This window comes from Osmerus eperlanus, chromosome 2, assembly GCF_963692335.1.
Source record: "Osmerus eperlanus chromosome 2, fOsmEpe2.1, whole genome shotgun sequence".
NCBI classification, from domain to species: domain Eukaryota; kingdom Metazoa; phylum Chordata; class Actinopteri; order Osmeriformes; family Osmeridae; genus Osmerus; species Osmerus eperlanus.
The window spans coordinates 740,570-753,100 of record NC_085019.1 but is presented as its reverse complement, the minus strand read 5'-3'; the positions used below and the strand labels follow the sequence as shown (position 1 = coordinate 753,100).

Below are 12,531 nucleotides of genomic sequence, written 5' to 3'. Positions count from 1 at the left end.
AAACACTACAACACACACACACACACGCACCCTCTCGCTCTCTCTCTCTCTCTCTCTCGCTCTCTCGCTCTATGAATGATTCTGCTGATGAATCACACAAATATGACCCAAATCTATGAAACAGGCGCAGTGGGTTCTGGGTAAAGTGTTGAGCAGCAGACAGACAGAGAGAGAGTAGTCATCTGCAGTGTGACTGAGGGAGTGATGACGGGGGAGGGGGAGGGGAGAGAGGAGGGGGGAGGGGAGAGGTTTTGTGAAATGGCCGCCGCTTCCACCCACATCAGAGACTCCTGTTACCATGGAAACACCAGCTGCTGAAGGCTGCAGGTCTGCAGAGTGGGATCAGAAGAGAAAGGGAGGGAGAGAGGTGGGCGAGCAAAGGCGTTGTCAGGAAGAGAAATGTCAAAATCCTCATTACATCTGCAGTCAGACAGGAAACCCTGGCTGTGTGGGGTTTTAAGAGGTCAAGGGGCAGAGGGTTAGTGGGCTGGGGTTCAATACCCAGAGATGATACACCGTTATTACACCGTTATTACACTGTTGCAGAGATGGGACTTCTACTGTACTTAAGTAGATTTATTTTCAGATATCAGTACTTTTCTTCACAATTAATTTTTTGGACAACTTTTTAGTTTCACTCAAATAACTTCAATAATAATTTTACACAAATATCTGTACTTTCTACTTCTTACATTTTCAACCAGGCTTGTTACTTTGGTTTTAATCTGTATTTATTGGCATGATCAATAAGGATGTTATTATTATGTTGTTATTACACTGTGATTACAATGTTGCTACACTGTGGTTACACTATTATTATGTTATTTACATTTACATTTATTCATTTAGCAGACGCTTTTATCCAAAGCGACTTCCAAGAGAGAGCTTTACAAAGTGCATAGGTCACTGATCATAACAACGAGATAGCCACAAAACATTGCGAGTAGCCAAAACATGAAGCACACATTGTGAACAACCAAAATAAGTTGCAAAGGGAAGAACCATAAGAGCATGTAGTTAAACAAGTTACAATTAAACAACATGAGCTGCTATAAGTGCAAGTGTACCTGTGAAAAAAAAAGCAAGCAACAATAATAAAACAATATATCACAGCGAGTACAAAAATTTAAGTCAGTTACCACTAACCACAAGAGCAACAAGTCTCTAAGCAAGAGTCATTGTGATCCTTGAGGAAACTAACATCGGGTCAAGCGAACCATTCCTAAGTACCGTTGTACTCCCGGAACAAGTGCGTCTTGAGCCTTTTCTTGAAGGTGGAGAGACAGTCAGTGTCTCTGATGGAGGTGGGGAGTTGATTCCACCACTGGGGGGCCAGACAGGAGAAGAGCTTGTGTTGGGACCGGGTGGTCTTGAGCGGTGGGACCACCAGGCGGTTGTCTGAAGAAGACCGTAGGTGACGGGTGGGGGTGTAGGGCTGCAGGAGAGACTTGATGTAGACGGGTGCAGTCCCGTTCACTGCTCGGAAGGTCAATACCAGGGTCTTGAATCTGATACGGGCCATGATAGGTAGCCAGTGGAGAGAGATGAGGAGCGGGGTAACATGGGAGCGTCTGGGTAGATTGTAGACCAGGCGGGCCGCTGCGTTCTGAATCCTCTGAAGAGGGCGGGTTGCACATGCTGGGAGACCAGCGAGCAGCGAGTTGCAATAGTCCAACTTGGAGAGGACAAGTGCTTGGACTAGCAGCTGGGTGGAGTGCTCAGACAGGTATCTCCTGATCTTCCGGATGTTGTAGAGGGTGAATCTACACGACCGGGAGACCGCAGCAATGTGGGCCGTGAGGAAGAGCTCGTCGTCCATGGTAACCCCAAGGTTCCTGGCAGAGGATGAAGGGGTCACCGTCGCAGATCCCAGGGTGATTGTGTTATTACAATCTTATTATGTTATGTTTGTACAGTTATTACAGTTATCATTTTTTACATGGTTATTACACTGTTATTACACTTTTACAGTATTTTTTTGCACTGTTATTACACTGTTATTATGCCATTATTACACTGTTATAACACTGCTGTTACACTGTTACACCGTTGCAGAGATGGGAAGTACAAATACTTTGTTACTCTACTTAAGTCGATTTTTCTGGTATCAGTACTTTTTTTGCAACCTTTTACTTTCACTCCTCAACATTTTTACACAAATATCTGTACTTTCTACTTCTTACATTTTCAAACCAGGCTTGTTACTTTAGTTTTAATCTGTATTTGGTGGCATGATCAATATTATTTCTTGTCATTGCGCACTTTTTTTCATTTTCATTTCCTGGCTATCACTCACAACAAACGTAAGCTAATCTCTGAAGCTACCATGGAGGCAGGAGGCAACAAGAAGAACAGCTGTTACACTATTATGTTATTACACTGCTGTTATTGTGTTGTTATTAAACTATCATTACATTGTGATTACACTTGTTACACTGTTGTTACACTGTTGTTATACTGTTGTGTAGTACCTTTCTACTTTGACCAGAGTCTGTTTAAACACTGTAATCACAGTGGGTATCTGTACTTATACTGGAGTGAAGGATATGTGTAATTTTGCCATCTCTGTGAATCCCAGGAGGTCTGAGGGGGTAACCAGGGCGGGGGGGGGAGACAGGGTCTGGCTTTGATCATTCAGGACCTCATCAAGGAGAGACAAGCTTGACTGAACTCCTGCTCCACCTCTCCTCTCTCTCCCCTCCATCCCTCCCTCCCTCCGTCCCTCCCTCCCTCTCCTCTCCTCCCTCTCTACTCCCCTCCCTCTCTCCTCTCCTCCCTCTCTCCTTCCCTCCCCTCCTCCTCCCTATCTCCTTCCCTCCCTCTCTCCTCCTCCCTCTCCTCCTTCCCTCCCTCCATCCTCCTCCCTCCCTCTCTCCTCTCTCTCCTTCCCTCCCTTTTCCTCCTCCCTCCCTCTCTCCTCCTCTCTCCTTCCCTTCCTCTCCTCCTCCCTCCCTCCCTCTCTCCTTCCCTCCCTCTCTCCTTCCCTCCCTCCCTCTCTCCTTCCCTCCCTCTCTCCTCCTCCCTCCCTCTCTCCTCCTCCCTCCCTATCTCCTTCCCTCCCTCTTTCCTCCCCTCCCTCTCTCCTCCTCCCTCCCTCTCCTCCTCCCTCCCTCTCTCCTCCTCCCTCTCTCCTCCTCCCTCTCTCCTCCCCTCCCTCTCTCCTCCTCCCTCCCTCTCTCCTCCCCTCCCCCCCCCCGCCCCATGCACACACTGAGCAAATCACAGAGTACATTTCTAGCGAAGTCAGCCAGTAATCTCTGCATCACAGACATGAGCAGATGACAGATTTATGGAAAATTACAGAAACTGCGGTACTGTCAAAAACCGGCACACACACACACACACACCAGAGTCACAGAGGTCACAGCGTTGAGTTGTACAGCTGTAAAAACACAGTCTCTGTCTGACCTGGCACAAACAAAGTCAGGGAAGAGAATAGGGTGCTAACAGCCCCAGTAGACAAGATGTTTACACACACACACTCACACACACACACCTGAGAGCGTGTGAGCATAAAGTCTGTCTAGGTCACTGAGTTCAGCTGAGCGTGAGATGTGAACCACTGGAGACATAGGAACACACAAAACAAACACACACACACCAGGCCCAGAGAGGAATCCCATCCAGTCTCACTGACACACACACACAGGGAGCCCCGCTGAGTACAGGCCTGCAGTCTGGATCACAGGTCGCTCTGCTTTGCTCTTTCCAAAGACACTTCAGACAGCTGAGGACTCTGGGCCCCCAAATCACCTCAGAATTTGATTTCAACCTTGAAGACTTCCAGCTCCGCTGACTGAGGATGATGTGTGACCCTGAGATGGCTGCTTTCTCCCACAGCTGAACCCTGGGCCTCAGGGGTTAGAGGTCAGGGGTCAGAGATGAATTATGCTCAGCTGAGAAGCAGCCTCATGACTGTAGCTACTCTAAAACTCTCTCAGGTTTCACAGATCATCGTTCCCTCGTTTGACAACCTTAACCCTCGTGCTGCCTTCGGGTCACATGACCCAAAGGTTCATAACGAACCATCGTTGTGTTTACCCAATTTTACCCAATACAAAAACAAATTAAAATAATTTTCTTTTAACCTTTGCAATGTGGGGGGTCTGAGACAGCCTAGCTGTTAAAAGAAAATGCTTCACTTTGTCTTTGTATGCGGTAAATCTGTCGCAATACGAAGGTGGGTCACAATGAGTGATGGGTCAGAATGACCCGAAGATAACACAAGGGTTAAAGGTGTTTTCTTTCACGTTATCCCATCTGATTGAACAGGTGAAAGGCTGGCTTGGTGAAAGCGTTTGGAAGGTTCTAAAAACAAGACCATAAGGTCACAGGAAATGTGGCAAGATTGATTTCTTTCTCTAGATATCCAGCCTTTGTCCACCATGACTGCTACAGCTGCACACAGCTTGCAGATTCACACCCAGGACAAAAAAAACTACAAACACTAAGAGGGTTGACAACACTAGTCTGTACTTGTAATCTTGTGTGTGTGAAGTATTGATTTGTCACAATAACCTCTCTCATCTCCAGTGACATCACCAACTCTCTCTGCCCAGTGATTGGTGGAGTGGCAGCTCTGACAGAGACTGGAAGACCACCGTGATGTGATTGGTGAAGACAGAATCGCTCTTGAATGGCTGTTCTGTCGTGAGTCAGGCTTTTCTCTGAGTGAAAACTGTAACCATCCAGAACTGTTCGTCCTCCACAACACGGCAAAGAAACAACACTAACATGAGATGAACAACAACTTGTTTGAACTTGAACACCACACAAACAACAAGCAGGTAGAAGTGTGGAAACAAGAACGTTTATTAAGCAGAAACAGCACTCTCATTTTTATACAGAACAATTTTGTGACTTCATTAATCAAAAATATCTTTATTCCAGTAAAGAGGTCTGGTTGGCTGCGAACTGTCAGGCCTTCGCAGAACGTGCAGCGTTCAGCCCACCCACAGAAGAGTACAAAAAGAAAACTGAAGGGTTCTCCAGAGTAAAGGCAGAGAACTGCCTCTGTTCAAGGCAGAGACCTGCCTCTGTTCAAGGCAGAGACCTGCCTCTGTTCAAGGCAGAGACCTGCCTCTGTTCAAGGCAGAGACCTGCCTCTGTTCAAGGCAGAGACCTGCCTCTGTTCAAGGCAGAGTGTGCGTGCTAGAAGCGTCTGTAGTACTGGTGCGGGGGCCCGTAGTGCATGGGCAGGTTCAGCTCCACGTTGTTGTTGAGGTTGTAGTTGAAGGGGCGCAGGTGGGGGTTGGGGGGAACGTACAGGGGGATCAGCAGCCGGGCCTGGGGCGGGGCCGGAGGGAGGACCACCTGCGGGGGCACCACCTGCGGGGGCACCAATAGGGGAGCTCGGACTGCTGGGGGGGGAGGAGGGGCGGGGCCGATCTGGGCAGGAGGGCCGATCCGTGGTTGCTTGGCAGCCGGCGGGCCGACTCTCTTTGCTGAATTCTCTGCGTGTGAACGAGGGAAGGGGGAGACAAGAGAGTCAGGAACACGTCCACACAGCAGAGCATGCAGGGTTCAGGAACACGTCCACACAGCAGAGCATGCAGGGTTCAGGAACACGTCCACACAGCAGAGCATGCAGGGGTCTAACGCGAGTGTTGATACTGACCTGCACTCTTTTTGTTGAGTTCTGTCTCTCCCTCCTTCTGGATCTCCTGAATGATGCGTTCATCATCTTGCTACACACACACAAACACACATCAGTTTACAAAACACAGTCAGATAATGCACAGTATGATTGTCTACTGCCAATAACGTTGCAGAACTAGCAGGGTTTCTGCCTTGGGTAAATACATGTTTATCCCATCTTTCCAGGGTCAGTAACTCTGGGCCAGGTCTAGGCTGTGAGCAGCCTGCAGGGTCAGTAACTCTGGGCCAGGTCTAGGCTGTGAGCAGCCTGCAGGGTCAGTAACTCTGGGCCAGGTCTAGGCTGTGTGAGCAGCCTGCAGGGTCAGTAACTCTGGGCCAGGTCTAGGCTGTGTGAGCAGCCTGCAGGGTCAGTAACTCTGGGCCAGGTCTAGGCTGTGTGAGCAGCCTGCAGGGTCAGTAACTCTGGGCCAGGTCTAGGCTGTGTGAGCAGCCTGCAGGGTCAGTAACTCTGGGCCAGGTCTAGGCTGTGTGAGCAGCCTGCACAGTGGGAGCTGGTCCAGACAGTCATCCAGCTGGGACACCTCCTGCTGGAAGGCCTGTTTGTTTCTGTGTGTCACTGAGGCAAGGATGTGAGGTGTGTGCTAACAGGATGTGAGGTGTGTGCTAACAGGATGTGAGGTGTGTGCTAACAGGAAGAGGGGTAACTGCATGGGATGTGAGGTGTGTGCTAACAGGATGTGAGGTGTGTGCTAACAGGATGTGAAGTGTGTGCTAACAGGATGTGAGGTGTGCGAACAGGATGTGAGGTGTGTGCTAACAAGATGTGAGGTGTGTGCTAACAGGAAGAGGGGTAACTGCATGGGATGTGAGGTGTGTGCTAACAGGATTTGAAGTGTGTGCTAACAGGATGTGAGGTGTGCGAACAGGATGTGAGGTGTGTGCTAACAGGATGTGAGGTGTGTGCTAACAGGAAGAGGGGTAACTGCATGGGATGTGAGGTGTGTGCTAACAGGATGTGAGGTGTGTGCTAACAGGATGTGAGGTGTGTGCTAACAGGATGTGAAGTGTGTGCTAACAGGATGTGAGGTGTGCGAACAGGATGTGAGGTGTGTGCTAACAGGATGTGAGGTGTGTGCTAACAGGAAGAGGGGTAACTGCATGGGATGTGAGGTGTGCGAACAGGATGTGAGGTGTGTGCTAACAGGAAGAGGGGTAACTGCATGGGATGATACAGCAGTGCCGTGTCCATGGTAACTGATCTCACTCAGCCAGAGCACGTATGTTAGTGTGTGTGAGAGTGTGTGGTGTGTGTGAGAGAATGTGTGTTTTCTGTGTGTGTGTGTGTGTGTGTGTGTGTGTGTAGGTGTGTGTGTTACCGTTGGGTCCGTCCAGAGGGAGCATTTGCGGCACTGCCTGCAGGGGGCGCCAGGCGATCGGGCGTGTTGGCAGAAGTGGTTGTAGCCACAGATAGGCTCGCGGCAGAGGTAGCACATGTAGCTTCCACAGCGACACCCCATCCTGTTACAGCCCTCCGACTTGACCAGCCCCATCCCACACTTCACACACTTCCTGACCCGGGCCGCGGTCATGCGCTCCTCACTGGGGACCAGGGGACACGGGACAGCATCAGGATATATACACACCCTCATACTGGGGACAGCATCAGGATATACACCACCTCATACTGGGAACAGCATCAGGATATATACACACCCTCATAATGGGGACCAGGGAACAGCATCAGGATATATACACCACCTCATACAGGGAACAGCATCAGGATATATACACGACCTCATACTGGGGACAGCATCAGGATATACACCACCTCATACTGGGGACCAGGTGACAGCATCAGGATATATACACCACCTCATACTGGGGACAGCATCAGGATATATACACACCCTCATACTGGGGACAGCATCAGGATATACACCACCTCATACTGGGGACCAGGGAACAGCATCAGGATATATACACCACCTCATACTGGGGACAGCATCAGGATATACACCACTTCATACTGGGGACCAGGGGACAGCATCAGGATATATACACGACCTCATACTGGGGACAGCATCAGGATATATACCACCTCATACTGGGGACCAGGGAACAGCATCAGGATATATACACCACCTCATACTGGGAACAGCATCAGGATATACACCACCTCATACTGGGGACCAGGTTACAGCATCAGGATATATACACCACTTCATACTGGGGACAGCATCAGGATATATACACCACCTCATACTGGGGACAGCATCAGGATATATACCACCTCATACTGGGGACCAGGGAACAGCATCAGGATATATACACCACCTCATACTGGGAACAGCATCAGGATATACACCACCTCATACTGGGGACCAGGGAACAGCATCAGGATATATACACCACCTCATACTGGGGACAGCATCAGGATATACACCACCTCATACTGGGGACCAGGTGACAGCATCAGGATATATACACCACCTCATAATGGGGACCAGGGAACAGCATCAGGATATATACACCACCTCATACTGGGGACAGCATCAGGATATACACCACTTCATACTGGGGACCAGGTGACAGCATCAGGATATATACACCACCTCATAATGGGGACCAGGGAACAGCATCAGGATATATACACACCCTCATACTGGGGACAGCATCAGGATATACACCACCTCATACTGGGGACCAGGGAACAGCATCAGGATATATACACCACCTCATACTGGGGACCAAGGGACAGCATCAGGATATATACCATCTCATACTGGGTTGTGTTGACATCTAGGGAGAGACCTGTAAGATCTGTGCTACCTAGCAGGTGTACAAGTAAACCAACTCTGGGGTGGACTAGTCAGGCCTGTAATATCTGTCAGACGGATCTGGGATCGACTAGTCAGGCCCACTGGATGATCTCTCTAACAGACTTGTGGTCTGTCTGTGGAACAGGAAGTGCGAGGCTTTCTGGACAGCAACAACAGGACGCTCTGCCTAAGTGTCTGTAGAGACAGGAAGCAGCTGTCTGCTGCACTTCCTCTCCGAGCGTCCTGGAAACAGAGACCCGCCCCGCCTCCTCCAGGTCAGGGGTCAGACTAGGGAGCAAGCAGGGTACTGCTTGTATAATCATTAGGGGTGAGATTCTTTCGGTACCTCAAAATTAGAATCGATTGTTGGGGTCAAAAATCAATTAAAAATGTTTATATTTTTTTATACAAAAAAAGGAAAAAAATATTAAATAACATTACAAAAAAGCGAATGAATCGCGATTCAAATATGAATCGATTTTTCCCCCCACCCCTAATAAGCATCATGGGTACAACGCTCTGGATAAAAGAATGAATGAATCACATTATGAACACAGTGGTTCCACACTCCCATGGCTGAATGTTAGACACTCACAAGAGCACCCGCATGCGGATCTCATCCCTCTCCAGGACCTGGTCACATGACTTCCCCACATGCTGCTTCCACTGCACATGACACTTCCTGCAGCTCTCCTGCAGAGAGGGGGGGGGGGGGGGGGGGGAAGAGAGAGAGATGGCATTTCAGTCCAGTTCATTTCAATTCGTTGGAACCGTTTTTAAAGCATCATGTAGTGGTATACTGCAGGGGACATGTTGTCTCTGTCTGTCCTCCCTGAACACTTCTAGTCTCACATCTCATCTCTGTTCAGATCCTCTCTCTCTCTCTCTCTCTCTCTCTCTCTCTCTCTCTCTCTCTCTCTCTCTCTCTGTCTCTGTCCCCGTCTCTCTGTCCCCGTCTCTCTGTCCCCGTCTCTCTGTCCCCGTCTCTCTGTCCCCGTCTCTCTCTCTGTCTCTCTCTCTCCATGCTGCTGAAGCTACCGCTGCAGCTTGACAAAGAAGACGGCTAGGTGTGGCTGTGTGTGTGGCTGTGCGTGTGTGTAGCTGTGCGTGTGTGTGGCTGTGTGTGTGTGTGTGAGCTTCAGTGCGTCTGACTGCAGCAAGAGTGGGATTCATTCGGCACACACTACGTGGTTGCCTAGTAACAGCATTTCCATCCCCTTCGTCTCGTGGCGCCGGGGCCCGATGTCTTGCACCTCCGTTGAAGGTTATCACCCAGACGCTCTCATTACCCACACACACACACACACACACACACACACACGCACGCATGCATGGATGCCCACAAGCACAACTAACAATTGTCAAACAAAACTGTTTATATTTCAGTTTATATAAAAGTATAGTATATATAGTATAGAAATATTGTATTATAAATATACATTATCAATATTCATGAGTATGGCATATGACAGATACTACTGCAGAGAATGTATCCATGACAACACCCCTGGTCTGATCCCCTGAACAGGAAGTTCATCTCAAGGCTGTGGTGAGCCTTGATGTCCATTGCCCTGACGACCAGGGACTGTTAGTCTCCAGGACTCACAGCACTGAATGTCCCAGTCATGCAGCCATGCAATCATGTGCATGATGGTGAGAAAGACAGGTTCAAACACATTAGACGCGCACACACACACACACACACACACACACACACACACACACACACAGTCACAGCCAAACTCAGTTAAACACCCCCCCTAGTGGTGGATTAAGGTCCAGAGAGAGAGTGAGAGAGAGTGTGTGTGAGAGAGCGAGAGAGAGACAGAGAGAGAGAGAGAGAGAGAGTGTGTGTGAGAGAGAGAGTGAGAGAGAGTGTGTGTGAGAGAGCGAGAGAGAGACAGAGAGAGAGAGAGAGAGAGAGAAGAGAGAGAGAGAGAGAGAGAAGAGAGAGAGAGAGAGAGAGATGAGAGAGAGAGAGAGAAAGAGAGTCGTGAGTGAGCCAGTCAGAGAGAGAGAGAGAAAAAACAGTCAGAGTGACTGGCAAGAATACGAGGACATCTCCTCTTATAGAGCGTCTAAAAATACAGCACCTGGGAACGCTGTGGCAGAAACCACTTCCTCAAACCAACACGACAGCACACACACCTGAGTTACAACTCTGGAGCCAAATGCCACACACTGCCGATCACACAGGCTGAGAGAGAAGCAGACTCCCACTTCTTCCTGGTCTCTGAAGACAAGGCGCCAAAGTACATTTGGATGATTACATTAGCTATGGGTGTGATATACATGCAACTGTGAAGCCCTTTATAACCCTGCTTGTAAAGCTATATATTATAAGTGTGCTAGAAGCAAACCAAGCACCTTGACAACCTCTCACAGCTTCACGTTGTCACTAGAGATGAACCCCTCCCTGCACTCTCTCTCTCTCCATTCATACATCAGCCCTCTCTTCTCCTCCCTCCCTCTGTCTTCCTCTGGATTCTCTCATTCATACTTCCCCCTCCCTCCCTCCTCTCTCTCTTCCCCCTATCCTCTCTCTCTTCCCCCTCCCCTCTCTCTCTCTCTCTCTCTCTCTCTCCCCCTCCCCTCCCTCCTCCTCTCTCATCTCCCCCCTCCCCCCTCCCTCCTCTCTCACTCTCTCTCTCTCTGTCTTCCCCCTCCCCTCCCTCTCTCTTCCCCCTCCCCTCCCCCTCTCTCTCTTCCCCCCTCCCCTCCCTCCTCTCTCTCTTCCCCCCTCCCCTCCCTCCTCTCTCTCTCTTCCTCCATCTCCATTCATACCTCCTCTTCCCCTCTCTGCGCCAGCCCTTATAAGGCAGCAGAAGACATTTACAGTGTCTGATTGGGGGGCTGGAGTGTGTCTCTGTTGGTCTGTCTGAAGGGTGTTGGCTCTGTATATAGATCTACACAGTCACAACGCAAGGCACTGGGAAAGAGAATGTGATAAAGAGAGAGGGGGGAAAGAGAGAAAGTGATCGAGAGAGAGAGAAGGTGCTAAAGAGAGGGGGGAAAGAGAGAAAGTGATCGAGAGAGAGAGAAGGTGCTAAGAGAGGGGGGAAAGAGAGGGCAGGGCTGTACATCATGTCTGAACATGATCTCTGAATGCATAGAGGAATGCAGCATAATGATTGACAGCTCACACACACTCTCACACACACATCTGAATCCTGTCCATGCTAACAGTGGACTCACAACCCTGAAGCAGCAGTAACAAGCATGTCCAAACCTCTCGATGACCACATATGGAACACATTAACTTGAGTGTGTGTGTGCACGTGTGTGTTTGCACGTGTGTGTGTGCACGTGTGTGTGTGTGTGCACGTGTGCTCATGCATGTGTGGGGAGTCAGGTGGCTGAGCGGTTAGGAATCGGGCTAGTAATCCGAAGGTCGCTGGTTCGATTCCCGGCTGTGCCAAATGGACAGTTGTGTCCTTGGGCAAGGCACTTCACCCTACTTGCCTCGGGGGAATGTCCCTGTACTTACTCTAAGTCTCTCTGGATAAGAGCGTCTGCTAAATGGACTAAATGTAAATGTAAATGCATGTGTCTGTTCGTCAGACACGGCCATGGGAGGAGATCTGGGTCAAACAGGATCTGAACCACATTTGAAACAGAAGACAAGTGTGTCCAGCAATCAGAGGAAGCAGGAGAAAGCGTGTCAGTTACATAACCGTACCCCGCCCCTCCAAAGGTCTGCAGGGTCTACTGTAGCAGGGGAAGAGACCCCTCCAGGGTACTGGGGTCTGGGTCGACTACAGGAGCATCAGACTGACCTCATCATATACTGTAACCCTCTCCTCTTCTGATGGGTGATCCTACAGCTAGCAGCAGTCTACACTTCCACTCTGAGGGCCAGCACCCTCTCCCCCCTCTCTCTCCCCCCCCTCTCTCCCCCTCTCTCCCCTCCCTCTCTCCCCCTCTCTCTCCCCTCTCTCTCCCTCTCTCTCTCCCTCTCTCTCTCCCCCTCTCTCTCTCCCTCTCTCTCCCTCTCTCTCCCCCTCTCTCTCCCCCTCTCTCTCCCCCTCTCTCTCCCCTCTCTCTCTCAGGTCAGGTTGAGGGTGGAGTCTCAGGGAAGGCAGATGCATGACTCCACAGAGAGGAGGAGTTCTAC

At 49.8% G+C, this 12,531-nt stretch overlaps 1 protein-coding gene across 1 annotated transcript in view; it reads right to left on the bottom strand.

Annotated features, from left to right (window-relative positions):
- Nucleotides 1-4,788: 4,788 nt before the first annotated feature.
- The window catches only part of rnf216 (ring finger protein 216), a 13,483-nt gene continuing 5,740 nt past the window's right edge, over nt 4,789-12,531 (bottom strand). The window contains exons 13-17 of the mRNA XM_062478344.1: nt 9,013-9,129; nt 6,975-7,197; nt 5,618-5,687; nt 5,123-5,453; nt 4,789-5,030 (exon numbers count right to left, since the gene is read on the bottom strand). Coding sequence (XP_062334328.1) covers nt 5,152-5,453; nt 5,618-5,687; nt 6,975-7,197; nt 9,013-9,129 — 712 coding nt within the window. The 3' untranslated portion in view covers nt 4,789-5,030; nt 5,123-5,151. The remainder of the gene's footprint in view (nt 5,031-5,122; nt 5,454-5,617; nt 5,688-6,974; nt 7,198-9,012; nt 9,130-12,531) is intronic.